The sequence below is a fragment of the Pithys albifrons genome, chromosome 13 (genome assembly GCF_047495875.1).
Source record: "Pithys albifrons albifrons isolate INPA30051 chromosome 13, PitAlb_v1, whole genome shotgun sequence".
NCBI classification, from domain to species: domain Eukaryota; kingdom Metazoa; phylum Chordata; class Aves; order Passeriformes; family Thamnophilidae; genus Pithys; species Pithys albifrons.
In genome coordinates, this window is record NC_092470.1 from 5,488,447 (window position 1) to 5,509,168 (window position 20,722).

Genomic DNA, 20,722 nt, shown 5'->3' on the forward strand with positions numbered 1-20,722 from the left:
CACACCAGGCACCAGGTAAAGCACCAACTCCTGCTCCCTGAGAGCCACAGGTACACCAGAAAACCTTCCCCTGTAGCAGGAAAATGTTTTTCCACACTTCCACAGGCTTCTACTTCCTCATTTACATTGAACTCATTAGAGATCAATTTGACAAGCAAAAGGGCTAATGAGAAATAGTGTGTGGAATGGCAGCTGTTTGCCAATTCCAGCTGGGAAGGAGCAGACACAACAGCCAGGGAAGGGATGCACTGCTAACCAGCAAGAACTTTGCTCACATTTAATCACCATTTTTTCACCGAAATTACTTTTCAAATTGGCAATGTTGGTATCTCTCATCATCAGGTATGAAATAAATATAAAAAAAGGCTTTTTGAATTAATGATTGAAATAGTGAGAATAGTTTTTGCTCAATTAGTGTTCTGCATTTTCATACCAAGGTTGCTGTCACGAAAGAACTTCTGTATGTGATACCTTTTCCCTGAACAGTTTCCTTCTTTGCTGTTCAGATATTTTGAGAAATATTTGTATTTTCTCCACCTGTAATGCCAGTTTCCAGCTCAGCCCCAGCACATTCACTCCTCCCTGCACTCCTTCTCATGCCATCACCCACAGCCAAGTTCCAGGTACTCCCAGAGCTGTACCATGTGGTTTTCCCAGTGCTGGAGAACAACCCCCCAACCCCCCCAGTGACACATTTCTAACAGGGCAGGGAACAGAGCGGTGCCTTCACACCCAAAATGAGAGTCCAGCACTGCATCCACATCCTTTGGCAGCATGCAAAAGAGAAAGGACAGCATGGTAAGGCAAAGCCCTTCAGGATGGCAGGACAGGGAGGAGAAACCACCCAGCAAAGGGCAGTGGAGGGAAAGGAGGAGGAGAGAGAGCACAGGAACTGCAGCAATAACAGTGACAGTCCTTTACAAACCACTGCTGGGGACTGGGGGCAAGCACAAGCTTGGGCAGGGCTTCAAAACCCAGGGACATTAATTATTCAGTATCTTTCAAACGTGGAGAATATGGAATAGCATTTCTGCTTGGCAGATCTGGAAACCACTCAGGTGATTAATGCAGAGCAGAAATTAAATTACTTTTAATAGTTTTTCTGGCAACCTGATGACAGTGGAGCAGTGCTGGATCCAGATGCTACCCCAGAGGCTGGAATGGAATCCCACTGCTCCGACCTCACTGCTCCATGGCAGGAAAGCTGCTGAATCCAGGAGAGGGCATCCTGCATTCCCCAAATAACTGTGGGAAGTACCTGCAGCTCCTCAGCCAGCAATGGAACACACCCACACCCAAACAGGAACTCAGAGGAAGCTGTAAGAGCACAACTGCTCTACAGAACAGTTGGAAAATAACTAGGAAACCTCTCTTTATGGCACATTCCTACCAGTTTACTCTGCACAAACCCAGGGGTAGCACTCACACCTGTTCAACTTCCAAGTGTGAACTTCCTTCAAGCCTCCAACCACACCTAAGACTGTTTGTCCTAAATCCTCTCCACCCAAATAAAAAGGAAGTTAGAATTTTAGAACAATTTCCCCAAAAGGCAACATAAAAGCCCCTCTCAAAGCGTAGTTTTAGTAGTTTCTTGTCTGACTCATCTCTCCTCTCATCCCTCTTACTCTTGGTTTTCTTCCTTGGGCTCTTAGAATTATTTTAAGAGCTGAAAGCAGAACAAGCTGATGCCTCAGTAATGATATTTGTACTGTCCTTTCTTTGGTCTTTTATCCTAATTACTCTCCTTACCATCCCAACCACGCAGGCTCTGCAAGGTGAGCCCTGGCAGGAGCTGCACTGACTGGAGCACAGTAACAAATATTTACCTTAATCTGCAGCTGTAACTCAACAAATGTGCAGCTGCAGTTTGCAGAGATGACAAAATTGACTATTTTTTACACTAAAAGCAGAAAAAAAAGCTCCTGACAACACACTGGAATGTCTTTGATACTGATTTGGGGTGGGCTCCAGAAGTGCTGCTTTTGCAGGTTTGTGATTTCAGGGATTGTTTTCATTTTGGTTATTGTGTTATTATTTTTAAATCCCAGCCTGCAAATGTATTTCATACTTTTGCTATGACTTCTTATTGCACCAAATATTTTCCAAAATACAGGGTGAATCCTACAGAATTCCTTAATTCCCCCTCAGGAACTTTAAGTGTACAGAAGATGATTTCAGACCATCATCCTTCTCTAGCTACTACATCCTATTATAGCCCTACAGATATAACCCCTGACGTGGAAAGGTCCCTCGGAATGTCCCTCCCCATCCTTTGGCTCTCTGCTGTCCCAGTTCATCTTACCAAGGTCCAGGATTATCAGCTGGGCTCCAGCCTGTGCATTCCCAACATCATTTTCCGCAATGCACTGATAGAATCCTTCGTCAGACTTCACCAGACCCAAAACTTGCAGGTTATGTTCTTTCTGAGGAGCAAAGGGGAAAAAAACACTCTAAAAAGGGCTGCAATTGCCAAAACAATGGTGTCATCAGGGGACACTTACTGTGGCAGGAGGAATTCCAATGAGAGCAGGGAAGAGCGTTTGGAGCTGCTGTCAGAGCTCACCTGCCGTGCACTGAATCTCACATTAAAGTGTCCAAAGCAACAGCAGCAACTCCCACTAAAGGCATCATTTTCCAGCCTCACACACCACTGGCAGGTCCTGCCATTTCCCAGCCATTCTGGTGGTGGTTTCAGCTCTGCCTGCAGTGCAGAGCTGCCTGTTACAGCCCCCCAGCCCCAGGTACAGCCAATTATACAGCGAGGAAGTTCTCAACTAGGCCTTAATAATGACCTGCACTACATCTACAAATTCCCTCTGTGTGCCAAACCCCATGATCAACTCAGCTGTTATTGTGGTTCACCCCCTGCTTGAAATTGTAATTTTTATCAGGCACAGACGATGCAGAACCAGCCACTGGTCGTGGGGAGCTTGTACTTGGACAGAGCATTTTGTCACCCTGCTCGTCTGTCTCCTGTGGAAAATCTAAGCTATAAAGACATCAACTCACACAACACAAGCAACATGCAGGAAAGGTTTCAACAAACCATTCCTCCTCCAGGCCCCAAATACCAGCAGGGCAAAAGCAGAAGGCAGGTCTGTAAGAGAACTCAGTTTCCATGAAGAGATGTAGGAGAATGACAGAGAAGTCAACAGCTTAAAATCCCCCAGAATGGACAACAAACTTACGACGATCTTGAAGTAGTCGCTGGGGATCACGACGTCTCCGTTCTTGACCCACTTCACGGTGGGTGGGGGTTTCCCTGTCACCTCACACTCGAACACGATGTCCATGGACTCGTGGGCGTAGATGTTGGCAGGTCTCTTCAGGAACTCTGGGGGAACTGCAGGGAAGGGCAAGAAACACAGAGGGTGGTGTCAGACCCCCGGGAAACACCCGGGGCGGTGTCAGCCCCCCGGGAAACACCCGGGGTGGTGTCAGCCCCCCAGAAAACACCCGGGGTGGTGTCAGCCCCCCGGGAAACACCCGGGGTGGTGTCAGCCCCCCGGGAAACACAGGGGGTGGTGTCAGCCCCCCGGGAAACACAGGGGGTGGTGTCAGCCCCCCGGGAAACACAGGGGGTGGTGTCAGCCCCCCAGGAAACACCCCTGACCCACAGAGGTGGCCCTGGGGACTTGAGCAGCTGCAAAGGTGGCAGAGCTTTGGAGATCAGGGTTTGACAGACACTGATACAAACCCGGAGCTCTTTTAAAATTACATTTGGGCCTGGTTGGACAGGGTTAGAGCAACCTGGTCTGGTGGAAGTGGCCCCTGCCCATGCAATGAGATGAGCTTTGAGGTCCCTTCCAACCCAACCCATGATCCAGCCAATGGTCTGAACTTGGAATGGCCTCTTGAGAATGCAAATAAGAAGAAATCAAACCAAAATGCATAAAGTGAAAAGCTAAACCTCAGGGAGTTCTCTGTTCTCAGCACTTCAGTCAACAGGAAAACAAAAGTTAAAATACATTTAAAAAGACTTTTAAAAATGAGTGGACACAAAACTAAGACGAAACTCTCCTGGGGCACCACTGCCTTGTGTTCCTGTGCGGAAGGTCAGGTTGTGAAGCAGACAGTGCTGCAGTGGCCACAGGGGGTTCAGCAGGCACAGGCCCATCCCTGGTGCCCATCCCAGTGTGGGGAGTGAAGCATTTGGTAACTCAGTACAACAGACAGGTTCTTCATTCATGGCTTGTACCAAAGGGGGCACCTCTGGGGCTTGGCTGCCTTTAACATATCCCTGAGTCCCCAGAATAACCTTAATTAAATGAAAGACATTTAAAATCCATAAAAACTCAGAGACATGGAACTTTTTGGTAAACACAAGCCCCAAGTGACCAATGCAGAGACATGTTAGAGCTTTATCTGTGAACATGTGCCAAGAATCCCCAGCTGCCTCTGGGTCTCTGCAGTCCCTTACTCACCTACTACGAAGAGCATCCACCTATTTGTTTTCACTATGCTCCCTGACAGAAGGGCATTTGCTTCCTTGTGCTGGCAGCTCTGGCTGCTGGAGTTCCAGGAAAGCCCAAAGCAGCCTTTTGCCCTTTAATATTTAGCAAAGAAAGTCAATATGGAAGGGCCATGGAGTTCAGACAAACAGTTTGCACACTTGGCCTGTCGATGGGATTTATTTCATGCCTGGGCTAAGGAACCCTTGACCAGGTTTTATTTCTTCATTTAAATGATGGCAAAGGTTTGTTGGGGGATTTAATACTTTGAAAACAGAGAGATGGAGATGAGCAGCTCCCCCATGTTCTGGATTATAAATTTATTAGGAGAACAATAACGTAAGAAGTGGTTTAACTCTCAGCTAAGAGTGTAAACCTGCACAGAGCTGCTCCAACTCTCACAGAGGAGCAGAAGTCTGGGGCTGAGCCCAGCTGCCTGTGACTTCAGACTTCATATCAACTTCCCCAAAAAGCACCAAGCACACCATAAACCCCACCTTAATTCAGGCATTTTTGTGCTTGCTCTCTCATGGTTATCACTGTACTCAACTCTGATATTTGAAAACTCTCTTCTGAGTTTGTCACCAAACTGCTGTTATTTATTTCCTATGAAAATTATCTTTTTTATTCCTCCCTGGCATTTACACTCAGCACTTTTATTTACTGGGAGCTGCACTATTACAGAGAGAGTGCTCAGGCATTGGAATGGGCTGCCCAGAGAGGGGGTGGATTCCCCATCCCTGGAGGTTTTTAAACTGAGCTTGGCCGTGGCACTGAGTGCCATGATCTGGTAAAGGGACTGGAGTTGGACCAGGGGTTGGACTTGATGATCTCGGAGGTCTTTTCCAACCCAATCCATTCTATGATTATACTTCTCCCTCCCTTCCCATCATCCTTTATCTTGGCCACCTCAACAAGTGGTGTTTGCTTTGCTCTGGTGTGACAATTCACCCACAGCTCCTCAAACCCCTCTGGATTCATCTCCAAGCCCATGGAGTTTCACAGATACAGATAATTCCAGAAGTGTCTCACCAGTGGCTTGAGCACTGCCAGGAGCAGGGTGTGAGTAGCTCAGCCAGTCTGTGCCCCCTGTCCTGGTGCTCGTGCCCTCCCTGGGTGCCCCATCCTGCTGCCCCCCTGGCACAGCAGCGCTCGCCCATCGTTAGCCTGTTTTAACTAATGAGTCATTCTGTTCCAGGCTGCCTGATCAATAGTTTATGTGCTCATTTCCTTTCCATCTCTGTCTCCACAAGTATTCACACACACACATACATTGATTCCTGCAATGCCTGCAGAGTTGAAAAAAGGGAATATAAATATTGGAAGAGTTCACTTTGCCACGAATGTGCAAATGCTTCTGTTTCCATTGCACTTGTTACAGGTGATTTTGTTTTCTCTTAACCTGTCACAGGAACCCTGACAGACACAAACCAGAAACATCTACTGCCAAAATACAAGACTGGGGTGAAAAAAATCATTGCAGAGTCATAAAGGGGTTTGGCTTGGGAGGGACCTTCAAGCCCATCCAGTCCCATCCCCTGCCATGGGCAGGGACACCTTCCACTGTCCCAGGGTGCTCCAAGCCCTGTCCAGCATGGCCTTGGACACTTCCAGGGATGGGGCAGCCACAGCTTCTCTGGTAACCTGTGCCAGGGCCTGCCCACCCTCACAGGGAAGAGTTGAAACCCCAAACTGAACCCCAGGGAAGTTCTGGGATGATTTCTGTGTTCTCCACTAATGTTTAACCTGTACTGAAGACACTGGAAAGTACTCCAGTATCTTTGGCAACTGGTACCACCTCAGAATGGGATATCACCCAGCAAGGGAAATTCAGATGGAATCATAAGATTCAGGATTTTTTTGCCACAAAACCCAAAGTTAACTTGATATCCTATTACCTGCTCTTAATTAAGGAGATTAAGAATTTGAAACACAGTATTTTTTCCAAAGTGACTTTGCTTTTCTGGCTTATGGAGCAAATGCCAAGAGGCTCACAAAGGGATAATAACACGAGAAGTGCTTGCTTTATCAGTGACTTCCCAGTTAATGAATTAATAAATGCTTTTCCCCCACACTTGCACGGTTTAGCTGTGTCAGTGTTTAGCATTAGCACAATGCCAGTACAGATGTTTGCAGCAGAGGAGTTCAATTGATAACCACAGAGCAAACGAGCCAATTACCATATAAAACAAGATTTGTAAGGGAAGATCTTGTGTTCTGTTATTAAACAATTAAACTTCAAAGACGACTTGGCAGCTCAGCCCCCTCTCCATGTTAGCAAACAACTACTGGGATGGCAAGATGTTGGCACAGAACTTCCCACACCCCCAGAGAGCCCCTTCCAAGAGTGCCTGCCACCCTTCCAGAGGGTTTAGAGACAAAATATTTTGATCACAACAGTGATCAAAAGAAGAAATTACACACACACACCCCTCCAACCTATCTACATCAGCAGCTTATTCAAACTTCAAAGCTACATCTCAAAAAGGTGAAACATTTGAAAAAATAAGAGGGATTTTTTAAGCAAACTGCTCTAAAAGAGCTGAGGAACTGCACATGTCAGGAGGAATTGCACTCAGGGTGATGTGGGAACAGGAAGGATGCTGGACATGGATCCCATTCCACCTGTACAGGTGAGCAGAAGAAATGGAAATTCTGTGCTGTTCAGGGGGCAGTTGAAATAATCTGCTTTCAGTTCAGCCACTGGGGCTGCTGCAGATGGGACAGAAACTCAGGACATTCCTCCTCCCCATCTCTGGAGGAGCAGCTTCCCCTCCAGTGCCACAACCCCTCATGAAGGGCCCAGGCCTGTGTTCCACAACCCCAAACCTGACACTTCAACTCCACATGCAAGGCAAAAACTCAAGTTCTGCAGCATAAACCACCCCCAGCTTTACCTTCCTCAGCTACAACACAGGGAACCTTCCCCTCCAGGAACCAAATCCAAACGCTGCTGTCCTAGATCAGAACTCATTTTAAGGCAAGTTAAACCTTCCCAAAAGACAAATCCCCTCCCTGCTGTTCCCAGAAGGAGAACCCCAAAGCAGAGCCTCCTGTCCCAGCCTTGAGCCACAGGAGAGACCCCCCAGAGGCAGAGGGAGCTCCAGCAGGGAGGGCTGCTCAGACCACTAGAGTGGGGGAAACTTCTAAAAGTCTGCAATTTTTAAACAAAATCAATCCAAAACTGAAGGAGGGATGAGCTGTCCTGTTGTGCTCCCAGCACAGGAGCTGGCCCAGGGTCTCACTTCCTCACGGACTGAAAACACTCTGTTGGGCAGGAAGAGCACAGGAATGGCCTCATGTGGACACTAATAAAACACAGGTTGCAAATAGACTTTAAAAAGACTTCAAAAGAATTAATAAATAAGCTGTTGGCCCAAGCACAGCATCAGACAAACCCAAAATAAACATGACCTACTACTGTGAAGTTACAGAATCACAGGGTGGTTTGGGTTGAAAAGGAAATTAAAGGTGATCAGGCCCCAGTCCCTGCCCTGTCCACTATCCCAGGCTGCTCCAAGCCCTGTCCAGGCTGGCCTTGGACACTGCCAGGGATGGAGACACTTCCAGGACTATCCCTGTGTGCTCTGAGGCAGCATCAGAACTTCTGTAACAGCCAAGGCTGCCAAAGCAACACCTGAAATTCCAAATAGGAATTGTCAGGACTAGACTGAAGGAGCCACTTCTGCCTCCTCAGCCACCTTGATCCCTAAAAATTAGGAGTGTTTTCCAAGTCACTCAATTACATCACAGCTCCTGACACTCCTCCTCATCCCCTCCCTCCATGACAAAGGTACCCTCAGCCATCAAACACAAAGGCATTTTCTAATTCCCAAAGTTTCCACAGATTCCAAACAGCAGCTACACAAACTAAGCAGACTGGCTCAACTTCCACAGTGCATCCCAACCAATCCCCACTGCAGCATTCCTGGTTAATGCCTTCCATGTGGAACCCCATCCCTATGGATGCTGGGGGCAGAATCCTTATCTTCTATTTCAGTTGACAATTTGAATTACCAATGGTATTTAACCTGGACATTTTACCATAAACCCCATTTCAGATCAGCTTAAAATGGTAATCCCAGAGGAATTTATTTGCTCCTCCAGGGAGAACAAGCTGGTTCATCATTAGGATATGCTGCAAATCCTGTTAGAATCCTTAGAAAAACTGCATTTTCACAAGGGCAAGTTTGTTTCCAAGAGGGATTGAACTGCAGTGTGACCATCACCCTCTCAATCCATCCCCTCCTGTCATTCCCCAAAACACTGAGAAAACCACGTGGATTGATGTTTGAATGTTTGACTGCACAGCTTTTGATTATCTTTGATTTTATGAGTTAATTGGGCAAATTAGCTGGTTTTCTTCAAGTGCATCCTTCCAAAAAAAAAGGAATTTACACTTTAAATGGAAATGAGGAGTTATAAAATTCTTCCTTAAAAAATGGCAGAAATATATGAAGAAGTGCTCTGAAAAATAGATATTTAAAATCCAAAATTATGTTTGCAGCAAGTCAAAAGTCTTCCCAACCTCTGAGCAAGGCTCTCGTGTCCTTAAAACACACTTAACATGCAGCAAACAAAAGCTGACAAAAAGGAATCTTTCCAAGCCCTCACAAACACAGAAGTGTCAAATTAATATAAAAAACCAGCACACCAAGACACAAAAAGGTTATAAAAATGTAAACTCCTCCATGCACAGCAATTTTATTGCACCGAAACCAAAGCTGCAGTTTATGCACAGGAAGTTTCTGTGGCAGTGAAATTATGTAATTAAGTAAATGGTTATTTTTTAATATATATTTTAGAAACTGTATATTTTATAACCAGCTCTGTGCCTGTGGCATCCTCCCGGTGGGAATTCCTTAACAGATGAAGCAGAGAAAGAGGGACTGTTTTTATGTTCTCTAATGACCTCGTTAACCTCTGCTCATCAGCTGAAACGGCCCAAAATGAGCATTTAATGGTCCATGTTTTGCTCCCATGGACTGTCTGGTCCCCAAACACCAACTCCGTGGAGAGCTGGAGTCAGTGGTGGGAGAAGGGCAGGGGGTGAATTCATGTGAGAACAAATATTTCACATTTCCAGTGAGAAGCCTCCATTCAGATATTGCTAAATACAAACTCTGCTTCAGAGGCAGCCCCTAAACAAACATTTCAGAGGCAGAAAGTTGGAAACCCCTCCATATTCAGTGACAGGACAACCAAGAAACAGGATGAGGGTGAATAGTACACAGAACAATAATAAAGTGAAATTACAGTGATCAATTAGGAAATAGAATAAAAACTCAGCATATAATTCAATAAATGCACTTTTCAAGGAGAAATAATAAATTGTGAATTTATGGAATAGGAAGCAATAGAGAATGAACTTTGCAGAGAAAGGCCTGAAAAACAAGGACTTCATCAGAAATACAGCTGGGGACAAGGCTCCCAGTATTGGACTGGTATGAAAGAACTGGTGACACTGGAAGCCCCAGAGCAGCTCCCAAACCTCCTCCCTGCAGCACTCACCAAGGTACCAACCAGCCAACAGGGTTATTTGAGCACCACATTTCAAGGAAAACATGAACTCTGATTTACAAGAAAGCAAAGAAAATGATCAATGACTCAGAAAATTGGCTCCAAAAGGAAAATGGAAGAGCTGGTTTGGGTATTTGAGCCATGGGAGGATTATGCAGCCTTGCAACTGGACACCTGAAACAGGAGCTGAGCACAGAAATCCTCACTGCCACACATAGAAAAATGCTCTCTGTGTGTTTTATAATTTTTTATTTTTTTATGCATCATTCTTGCACAGGAAGAGCTCCTACACTGGACTAACACCTCGATCCTTGCCCTAATACTCCAAGCAATTAATTGCTCCTCTCCACCCTGGGACGAAAACAGATTTTTCTTCTCAATATGAGTTTAGTAAAATAAAACTGCCCCTTAAAGCACCTTCTAAACCTGCAGGAGTCTCTGAGTCCAGCAGAGCTCTCATTAAAAGCTGGGAGGTCTGACCTGAGACAAGGAGAGGTCACGTGCACATTCCCATGATGGAACTGTGGGAATTCCTGCAGGTGCAGGTGGAGATATTTCCTAAGAAAGAGCAGATACCTTTGGGTTTCCTCGTCCTGGTTGGATTTTGCCTTTCAAAAAGCTGCCCCTGGGACCCAGGTGGGTTTTCAGCAGCCCTAAAGCTCCCAGTGATGCTCCCTCAGAAAAATTACCAACTTTTGTGTGTTTTGGAGTCAAAGCACCATGAGATGTCTCTTGGTTGTTGCCAACGAGGAGAAATGAGCATTCATTTCCTAATTCCTTCCCCCAGGCCACTCATGATGGTAATTTACAGAGAAGAACCAGTTTCACACAGCCCTGATCAACCCAGTCCAGTGGGAGCTGTCCCTGCCCATGGCAGGGGGTGGCACAAGATGGGCTTTAAGGTCCTTCCAACCCCAACAACTGTGTGATTCCAGGACCCCTCTCACATCCTACACCTCCTCTGGCTTCACTGCACCCCAAGGCTCTGCTGTATTTATGAGGAAAGGGAAAAAGAGCCACTCACCCCTTTGAAACACAGGGCCAGATTTGGACAGTGCCACAGTGATTTGTCTGCTCAGGTGCCTCTTCCTTCCCTAACAATTCCTAACATTTAGTTTGCTTTGTAAGGCCTTGCATTTCCAAACACCTCCATGTTCCAACTTCATATACACCCATTTTATGGCCATGCCAAGCCTGGTGGGTGAGAGACCATCAGCACATAAACCTACAGGACTGTATTTCCCTGTGCAGGACACTGAACTGCACCTGCCACTTCAGTCCTTTACTGTTCCCTACACAGTGAGGTGTTCCCGAGGCTTTTCATTTGTTCTCACGACCCCAATGATCTCAGGAAGGCAAAGTCTGTCCCCCCAAATCCCCGCTCCCAGCTCACTTATAGAAGTGCTGAGCAGGCTCAGTGCAGACCCAGCTCCACTGCTGGAGCCAGCACTTGATCTCCACTCTAATTCCTGTTAAACAATTAACTCATTCCCTTTTACTGCAGGACAACATTCCCTCTGACTCCCAGCACTGACATTCCAGGCTCTCAGTGGGTGATACTGTCAGAAAGGTTTGGGAAAGGAAGGGCAACAACAGCAGCAAAGTGTGGCTTTTCCCACACAAAACATCCATAAACTGATTCAAATGTCTAACACCACAACCTTTTATTGCACTTTTTGTCCATACAACTGGCCCAGACATGGGATTAACTCACCCACAGCCTCCCAGACCACCCCCAAAAGATCTCTAAAAACACCTCATGTCACACTGACCAAGTATCTTCAGGCTGATTTTTGCAGAGTGCTAATTTAAGTGGTAGGTTACACAGCACACTTGGGAACTCAGGATTTCACACTTCATCTCGCTGAGAAATGTGGAGTGAACACCATCTGCTCCTGCTGATCACTCACTGTTCACTTCAGGGATTTGATTTGAATTATTTCACCAGCTCTGCAGTTCAGGTAGGACCTCCCTCCAGCTCTCTCTATTTGAACAAATAAAGTATAATTTACGACAAAAGTTTCCAATTTTGCAGAGAACACGGGCAGCAAGGGTTCACTTTTCTGCTCCAGGCCATCTTCTCACCCCTTTCTCTTCACAATCCATCATCTCTAACCCTGTGCTGTCCCTGGCAGGCTCCCAGCTCTGACAGCCTTGGAAAAAACTAGCACAAGATTTGTATGTTATTAGCAAGTGACTGAAAGCTTTGTATTAATTTACTTGCAAATAAACATGAGACTAATAATTTATTTTCTTTGTCTTTCAGAGATTTCTGGTGAGGTTCTGGAAGTGGTTATTTTCTCTTTCCAGAATAACTCTGGGCTGGGGTTGGGCACTCACTGGGAACTTGTGCTGGGTTTTTAACCTTTTTTTGTTTTTAGTAAAGCTCCTCAACATTATGTAGATCTTCCTTTATAAGACCAAATGCTGATGGTGATGATTGTTGTCACCACCCTGGAATGGCGATCAGTTTACAGCACTAATACCCTAATAATTACCCTAATAGCCCTGATACATTTCAAATTTGAGTCTGGATTCTCCACCACCACAAGGCACTACATCGCCTGTGGGGAGTGTGGGCTGGGCAGGGGTTGCTCAGGTCATGGGGAGGGACCAGCACTGCCCAACACGGCACTGCTGAGCTCTCCTTGCCAACAGTGAGCCAAGAGGCTGTGGCTGGGCAAGCTCTGGGCTCCTGTCAGCACAGCCCCAGCAGCCCTGGGGACAGGGACAGGGCTCAGCCCTCCCTCTGGGCAGGTCTGGGCTCCTGTCAGCACAGCCCCAGCAGCCCTGGGGACAGGGACAGGGCTCAGCCCTCCCTCTGGGCAGCTCTGGGCTCCTGTCAGCACAGCCCCAGCAGCCCTGGGGACAGCGACAAGGCTCAGCCCTCCCTCTGGGCAGCTCTGGGCTCCTGTCAGCACAGCCCCAGCAGCCCTGGGGACAGCGACAAGGCTCAGCCCTCCCTCTGGGCAGCTCTGGGCTCCTGTCAGCACAGCCCCAGCAGCCCTGGGGACAGCGACAGGGCTCAGCCCTCCCTCTGGGCAGGTCTGGGCTCCTGTCAGCACAGCCCCAGCAGCCCTGGGGACAGGGACAGGGCTCAGCCCTCCCTCTGGGCAGCTCTGGGCTCTTCACAGCCCCAGCAGTCCCTGGGGATGGGGACAGCACAGTTCAGGGCTCAGCCCTCTGGGCACCTCTGGGCTTCTGCCAGCACAGCCACAGCACCCCTGGGGACAGGGACAAGGCTCAGCTCAGGGCTCAGTCCTCCCTCTGGGCAGCTCTGGGCTCTTCCCAGCCCTTTCTGGGTGCTCAGCACCCACCCTGCCCCTGCCATGCTCAGCCCCACACTCGGGCTGTGTCCCAGCAGGGAAGAGCAAAGGAAATGCTTCCCCCAGCACGGCCCATCCCTCCCTCAGGAGGTAAAACTCCCTCCCACACACACACCTGCTGTGGGGGAGACACCAGCAGTGGCCAAAGTGGGATGTGTGACTGTAATTGCTGCCTGGTTTGGGCTGTTCTGCCATGCCCTGCACACCGCCCTGTGCCTGGAAGGGCTGGCCCTGTGGGGAGCCCCAGCTGGAGCCCCAGAGGGGCAGGGACAGCCCAGCCCTCCTGCAGTGACAATTCCAGGTGTGTCAGGGTGGGGCCACCAGGTGGGAGCTGAGCAGCCCCTGCACTCCAACCAGCAGCACCCAGGGGATCAGGGGGAGGAGGGCAATGCCCCACACAGCTTCAGTGAGGGGAAAGGATGTGCCAGAGCTTCCTCTGCCATTTCCTGCATGGATAGAGCACTGAGCTCTGCTCCAGGATCAAAGAAAAGCTGCCCTGTATGATTGTTCAGTGGTGCCCAGTGACAGGACACAAGTTCCACCTCAACAAGAGGAAGAGCTTCTTTCCACAGACAGGGCAGGGCACTGGAACAGCTGCCCAGGGAGGGCATGGAGTCCCCTCTCTGGAGACATTCCAAGCCCACCTGGGTGTGCTCCTGTGCCACCAGCTCCAGGTGACCCCGGTTGGACTGGATGTCCTCCAGAGGGCCCTTCCAACCCCAACAATTCTGATTCTGTGACCTCAGAGTATCTGAACCCACTAGTGGGATTTTTCCCACACCAATCTAAATTGTTGTGGTTTTGCACACAAAGGGTGAACATGAAACTTAAACCACCTATAGACTAATGATGCACAAATTTGCAAATTCCTTTTTCCTTCTGTGTGACAGTTTTGCCTCAAAACCTTCTGCACTGTCACCTCCCCTCCAGTGCTTCTACTAAAGCCCCTCTATGACCAGTTTTTATTTTAGATACCAAAGATTTATTTCCTTTTTGTTAAGACTAAGCCCACCCTTTGCCTAAGGACATCCCTTGAAAACTTCTGAAGGCACAGACTGGGATTAATGTGCTGTTCTCACATGAACTTCCCAATTAAGGAGGAACTCATGACAAAGGACAGATGACAAAATACATTTCTATATCAAAATGAGACAACCAGATCATATGTAAAAGCTTATCAACTGTAATAACCTAAGCCAGAGCTCACTCAATGCTTATCAGAGGGTATTACTGATTATCATTCAAAGCAAACCCTCCAAGCAACTCCGAGGATGATTTGAAAAGTAAAAACCTTAATCTAGGCATCAATAATGTAAAACTGTTACATTCATTATTTCTCTGTTTTACTAAGCTCTCCTTCCCCAGCCCTTCTAGGAGAAATCATGCCTGTTTGACCCTGAACCTCCTCCAAGTACCATGGAAACATCTGAATAACAAGAACGCTCATCAAAATTTAAACTTCTTAGAGCAGCGCCAAAGGCAATGAAATTTTTATTGAATTCCAGACCCTCATTTTCCACCAAAGCACCAGAAGCAGCAGACAGCCCTGGGCACCAGGCAGGCCTGGAGCCTTTAGGGTCTGCTTTCCCATTTCCAGCTATTTCCAGCTGAAACCCTCAATTCCAGTCACTCGTGAGTGAAGCTGCAGGAGAAGGGTCTGTTTGGGTCCCTCCTGCCCCTTCCCAAATAAAACACCAACAGGGACCCTCCACCTCTCCTGAGACTATTTAATGAAAGGATCTGCAGCATTGTTTTAATCACCGTTACTTCAGGACTTAAGGATATTTATTCTGCAGATATAGAAACACACACACACACACATACATATAAATATATATGAATATCAACACAGCAAGGCCTGTGCAAAATGAACTAATAATTAATTTAAAACTTGTGTGATATTGCCCCTTCTAGAGCTTCTTTCAGATAGAAGATAATTAGGAATGCAGACAAGTTGTTCACTTTTAAGATCCCTTTTAACTCCATATTACTTGGGTTTGGTTCTCAATCAAAACACCAAAAGCCACAGTGCTTTTGTTTTGGATTTAAAAGAGCAAGTAAAACCAGGTAACTCTCTGGTTTTTACATATACATACATTTCTGGCTTATCTATAGATATATATATAGTGAATCTATAGGTATATACAGTGTGTCCATAGCTCAGGTCTCCACCTACAGTGAGTGACATCCAACTACCTTGTTAAGAGAGAGTTTATAACTTCCCAAATTGGGAATATGTCAAGTTTTCCAGCATCACTTTCTTCCTTGAATTGCAGTGTTCAAATCCTCAAATCCTAAGTTTACAATAGCTGAGATAATTTTGATGAGTGAAGATGAAAAAAATGAACTTTAATTGTTCATTTTGTCAAAGATGCACAAGAAAAGGGAGATGCCTGGAGAGAGGAGAGGGAGTTGGAAAAGAGAGTGAATGGACCTGGATTGAACCAAACCCTGGACAATGAGGTGCTTTCCCAACTGTGCCCCTGTGGATGTCCAAGAGGCAGATCCCATTTCCGAGAGGTGACTGAGGCCCCTGATCCAAGGCTGGACAGAGCCCCTCGCCCTCTCTGGGGCACAGACAAGTCACAGCTCCAAAGGGACACACTGGGAGAGGCTTATCCTGAAAAATCAGTGTGTGAGTGTCTCACATGGGCACTGAACAGCTGGATACATTTCATCTTCATTTTGCTGCGTCCCCGTCAATTTTTGCAATGGGTTCCCAAGCACTTCATTTCAGCAAAGTGCAGAAATACATTCATTAGTGGGTATGAATGATTCAGGTTCCATGGAGTTGAATACCAAAACAGGAATAAATATGGATTTGAATCGAGCATGATAAATAAATCATGGTACTACCCCCTGAATGAGGAAAAAAAATATCAGATATTGAGTATTTGCTCAATCAAGTAGTACTATGAAGTTGGAGCACTGCACAAGGCTGCAGATCCTGGGGAGAAAGAGCAGGAGAACAGGAATTTTAAGGATTTCCTAACTTTATCCCATAAGAAGGGGAAGGAGGAAGTGACAAAGGAGAGCCAGCAAGCCTTGCCATGTCTCAGCTTGGCCCATTCCCTGCAACCTCACAGGGTGGCAGAGCTGAGGGCTCAGGAGCTGCCAGAGGCCAGAAAGGACACAGGTTTGGAAATCATTTCACATCATTTGTTCACTGAATGCAAATCAGCTCACGTGAGGAGAAACCAAACTGGGGCTGGGAACAGCAAAGACAACTGATGGGATCAGCTGAGCCCCTCTCACGTTCTTCAGGGCACAGTGGGAATGTCCAGCCCACAGGGACCAGGCACAGCTCTAGGAAAAATACCTTTTTTCTGATCAAGTTGGAAAAAACATGAGAGTTAATGCTTGTCCATATCCTGCCTTGCAATGACAAATTCTGTAGCTGCCTTTACACATCGATTCCCATTTATCCAACTGCCTTCATTTCCAGCTCAGTGAATTCAGGCCTATCTTCACATCAAAGTCCCTCCTAATTCACAAATCCCCAAAATAGCCTTAATTACAATCCACTCCAAGAACAGCTTCTGTGTAAGGAACGAGAGAACAAGACTCCACAGTCTGGAAAGAAACAACTTTATGAGAGGATCCCATAAAGGCTGTAAGGACATGTCCTGGTGTGGTGGGGGAAGCACAGACTTGCTCAGCCTTTCCAGTGCAGGCTGGGGAAAGAAAAATCCAATACATTAAACAGATTGGCTCAAAATAAAGAAAAAGAAGGTGCTGTTCCTCCCAGAGCCATGGGATGAGGTGAATACAAGATGTTTATGGGGGCGATGGGAGCAGGAGGTGGATTAATAGGAAAGAAATCCATGAAGGATTGATAAACAGTGGGGAAACTGCTCAGGAACCCCCCAGTCTGCAAACAGCTGGAGATTGAGCCATTACTCAGGGGAAACAACAAGAATTCCCACCCTTCAGTTCAATTCTGCCAGCCTTGGACACTGCCAGCAAGAGGATCAGGAATCTCACATAGACTGAGGAAACCAAGGTCATGTTTTGCAAGAGAACCAGCTTAGGATTTGAAACCACATCATTCTGCCCAAGTACAGAACTCCTGACTTAAGTTGCTGTGATGGATATGAAGATGATGATGATGAAGCAGAGCTTTGCTGACAGTCCCAGCAGTCCCTGGAAAGCACTGCAGAGGCTCCAGCAGAGCTTTATTCCTTGGGAGCTCCTGCACTTGCTCACAATGGGCGTAATTTCACATGAATTAAGAGGTTAATTGTTGAAATCTTCAGTTCTCCTGCCTGTAATCCTCCCAGTTGCTGCCTGCACTATTCCAGTTGTAATCAAAAGAAGAAGCAGGAGATTAGCAACTCTGAAATCACCCCTATAATGGTTAATCACACTAATGATCGTTTAAGCAAATTAGCAGAGCAAGAACCCAGCAAGTGCAGATTAAGGCTGTGACTGGAAGGGAACCTGCACTCAGTGCCAAGGACAGAGGCATCACAGCTCCTCGAGCTTATGTAAGGAAACCTCCTCCCCAGCTCCACAAAGCCCCCAGTGGTTATTGTCCCTTCCCACTCCATGCAAATTCCTGCAGAGCTGTCCAAACCAAAGCTTCAACTGAAGCACAATGATCTGAGCCTTAGGGGTTTTTCTGCAGCAAAAAGAATGTAACAGGATAGTAGCCTTGAACTTTTATTTTTCTATTATCTTCTCACTAGAACCACCTTCCTAAGATATGGTTTCTTCTCTCTACATGGCATTTCATGATGTGCCAGAGGAGGCAAACAGGCCAAAGATAAACACTATAAATCAAAGCTATGTTATTGTTGACATTGTCAGTAAACAAAGTTATTCATTATACATGTACTGGGAGAGCTGAAGAAAAATTATTTGCCCAAAGGGGAAAGGAATGGCAAAATTATGTTTTAAGAATTCTCCCTAAAGCGTCACCCACAGCTTACATAAATCATTAGAATTTAGAGAAATGTGTGTTCCACAGCACTGACTCAACTCCCTGAACTATGAGCTGCTATAAACTCACCTCAAAAGAGATTTTCAGTTCAGAAAACCGACTGTTTCAGACTGTCCTTCCAGCCTCTTTGGCTCCCAAACCCCTGTGTGTGTTCCAGCCAACACCGAGGGCAGCGTCCCTGCCACACACCACGGACCAGGCTGGGGGGCAGGACCTCCAATCCCATCCAGCTCCAGCCCCTCAGAGCCCTGTCCAACCTGCCCTTGGACACTCCCAGGGATGGGGCAGCCACAGCTTCTCTGTCCAGCTGTGCCAGGGCCTGCCCACCCTCACAGGGAAGGGCTGCCCACAGCTCTGGGTGTGACATCCAGCCAATTCCTCACCCACTGAGTGGGCCATCCAATAAATCCACATCTCTCCAGTTTAGAGACAAGGATGTCATGCAGGACAGCTTGAGATGCTTTGCACAAGGCAGATGACACCAGCTGGGCTTCCCTCACCCACCTGCACTGTGACCCTGGTGTAGAAGGGTCACTGAGTTTGTCAGGCCCCATGTGCCCTTAGTGAGCTGTCACCAATCTCCTCCTTATTCTCCACATGCCCCAGTGCAGCTTCCAGCAGGATCTCTTCCATGGCCTGGATGGGCACTGAGGTGGCACAGACTGGCCTGTCAAGGTCTCTCCTAAAAGGTGTTCCATCAGGATAAACAAAGAACAGACATTTGAAGCTGGAGCTCCAAAACACTCTGGAGCTTGATGAGTTTCGAAGCACAAACACAACTGTTTTCAAAGGCTGCCAAAACTTTCACAGAATCACAGAATCGATTGGGTTGGAAAAGACCTCCAAGATCATCAAGTCCAACCCTTGGTCCAAATCCAATCCCTTTACCAGATCATGGCACTCAGTGCCACGGCCAAGCTCAGTGAAAAACCTCCAGGGATGGGCCATTCCAATGCCTGAGCACTCTCTCTTTCCCATCCCTTTCAAGTAGGATTCCACTCTGCAACATCCCTGTGGAAAAAATACACTGTCCTGCTTAAGGGACCTGCCCCTTGTGTTTACAGAGCTGGGGCTCCACACAACAGAAGCACTTTGGGGGAAGGTTTTGTCACTTGCACTGCTACACCCACTGCAGGCAACACACTCACTCCTCCCTAAAGGGAACTCCTCAGCAACCCCAGTTCTGTGAACCAGCTCACCAGGGACTGGGAGGTTCCAGCAGCCCTTTCAACTATTGCAACTTCTGATGAACACAAAAAATCCTGATATTCAAATCCTTTGTCACAGGACAAAGCACTTTACTGAAACTAAACCCATCTGATGAGAGTCAGAGGCACATGACCTGGGGGATGGCAGCAGTGCTTTGGGTTTCCCTACAGGGAGCAGGGTATATCCTCACTTGTAAAATGTTTTGTTTAATGTACACTGAGACTACACTTAAGCTCTGAAGAATGTGAAAAAGAGAGATCACAGATGAAACCTTTGAGACAGCACTTGAAAATAAACAAGACCAGCAGAGCTGCCAGGAATCAGGACTGCTTAGAAAAATACCGTAAAAATATCCTTCTGTCATTTATTAACCATTAAGTAGGATGCTGTGAGCCTGGATTCCTTCTGTCCAGTGTCTTGGATCCTGTTGCCATTCCCTTACAGGTGTCCCTCCAAGTGTCACTGAGGAGCACAAAACAACTTTATTCCACAGCTCACACCTGCCCCACAGGCAGAGCAGGGTGTGGACCTTCCCCCGACACCACAACCAACAAACCCTGTGTATTCCAGGAACCAAAACTCCACAGTGATTTCCTTTTACATTATTCTCCTCACGAAGACAAACTAATTAACTGCAAGGCTGCGGAGGGAATAAGGCACCACAGATAACAACCCGCCCCCTTCCCACAAATTACTGCATTGTTTCATCTCTGTAACTTTGGGATGAACTTCCCTGCCAAGGACCAGAGTTTGGATAATGAGACATCCAGTGGCAGCAATAATCTGGCTCCCACTAGAGAAATCAATTATCTGGTGGGATGAGAGTCAGCCTAACCATCATAAAAATTCCACTTGAAAGCAAGTGCGTGTTCGCTGAGCGGCCCCGGCTCTCCCAGGGCTGAGGGACGGAACGTTCCCCACCAGTGCCAGTTCAACATCACCCACAGTTTTCATCTCGGAATTTGGGGGTGTGAAAACAGGGCACAAGTTTCTGTTGAAATGGACGAAAAAAATTAAATCCCATAAATTCAAAAATTCAACTTAGGAGCTTGAGTCAACCAATTAAAATGGAGGGATGACCCTGATACACAGAGAAAAATACTTGCCATTTAGGGCACAACTCCTATAAAAAGAGCTCTCACTTAGAGGAAAGAAGGCATTTTAATGAGCTGCTTCTTTCACACATTCACATTTCTTGGAAGCCTTTGGCATGTGCAGCTTCAAAATTACTACTGAACCTTTCAGCTTTCAGTTTGTAATTGAAATTGTCATCT

At 47.0% G+C, this 20,722-nt stretch overlaps 1 protein-coding gene across 7 annotated transcripts in view; it reads right to left on the reverse strand.

The window, feature by feature from the left end:
- Positions 1–20,722, reverse strand: part of NEO1 (neogenin 1) — a 173,686-nt gene that overhangs the window by 60,336 nt on the left and 92,628 nt on the right. For all 7 annotated transcript variants that reach the window (XM_071568983.1, XM_071568985.1, XM_071568982.1 and 4 more), the window contains exons 6-7: positions 3,189–3,343; positions 2,303–2,423 (exon numbers count right to left, since the gene is read on the reverse strand). In XM_071568983.1, coding sequence (XP_071425084.1) covers positions 2,303–2,423; positions 3,189–3,343 — 276 coding nt within the window. The remainder of the gene's footprint in view (positions 1–2,302; positions 2,424–3,188; positions 3,344–20,722) is intronic.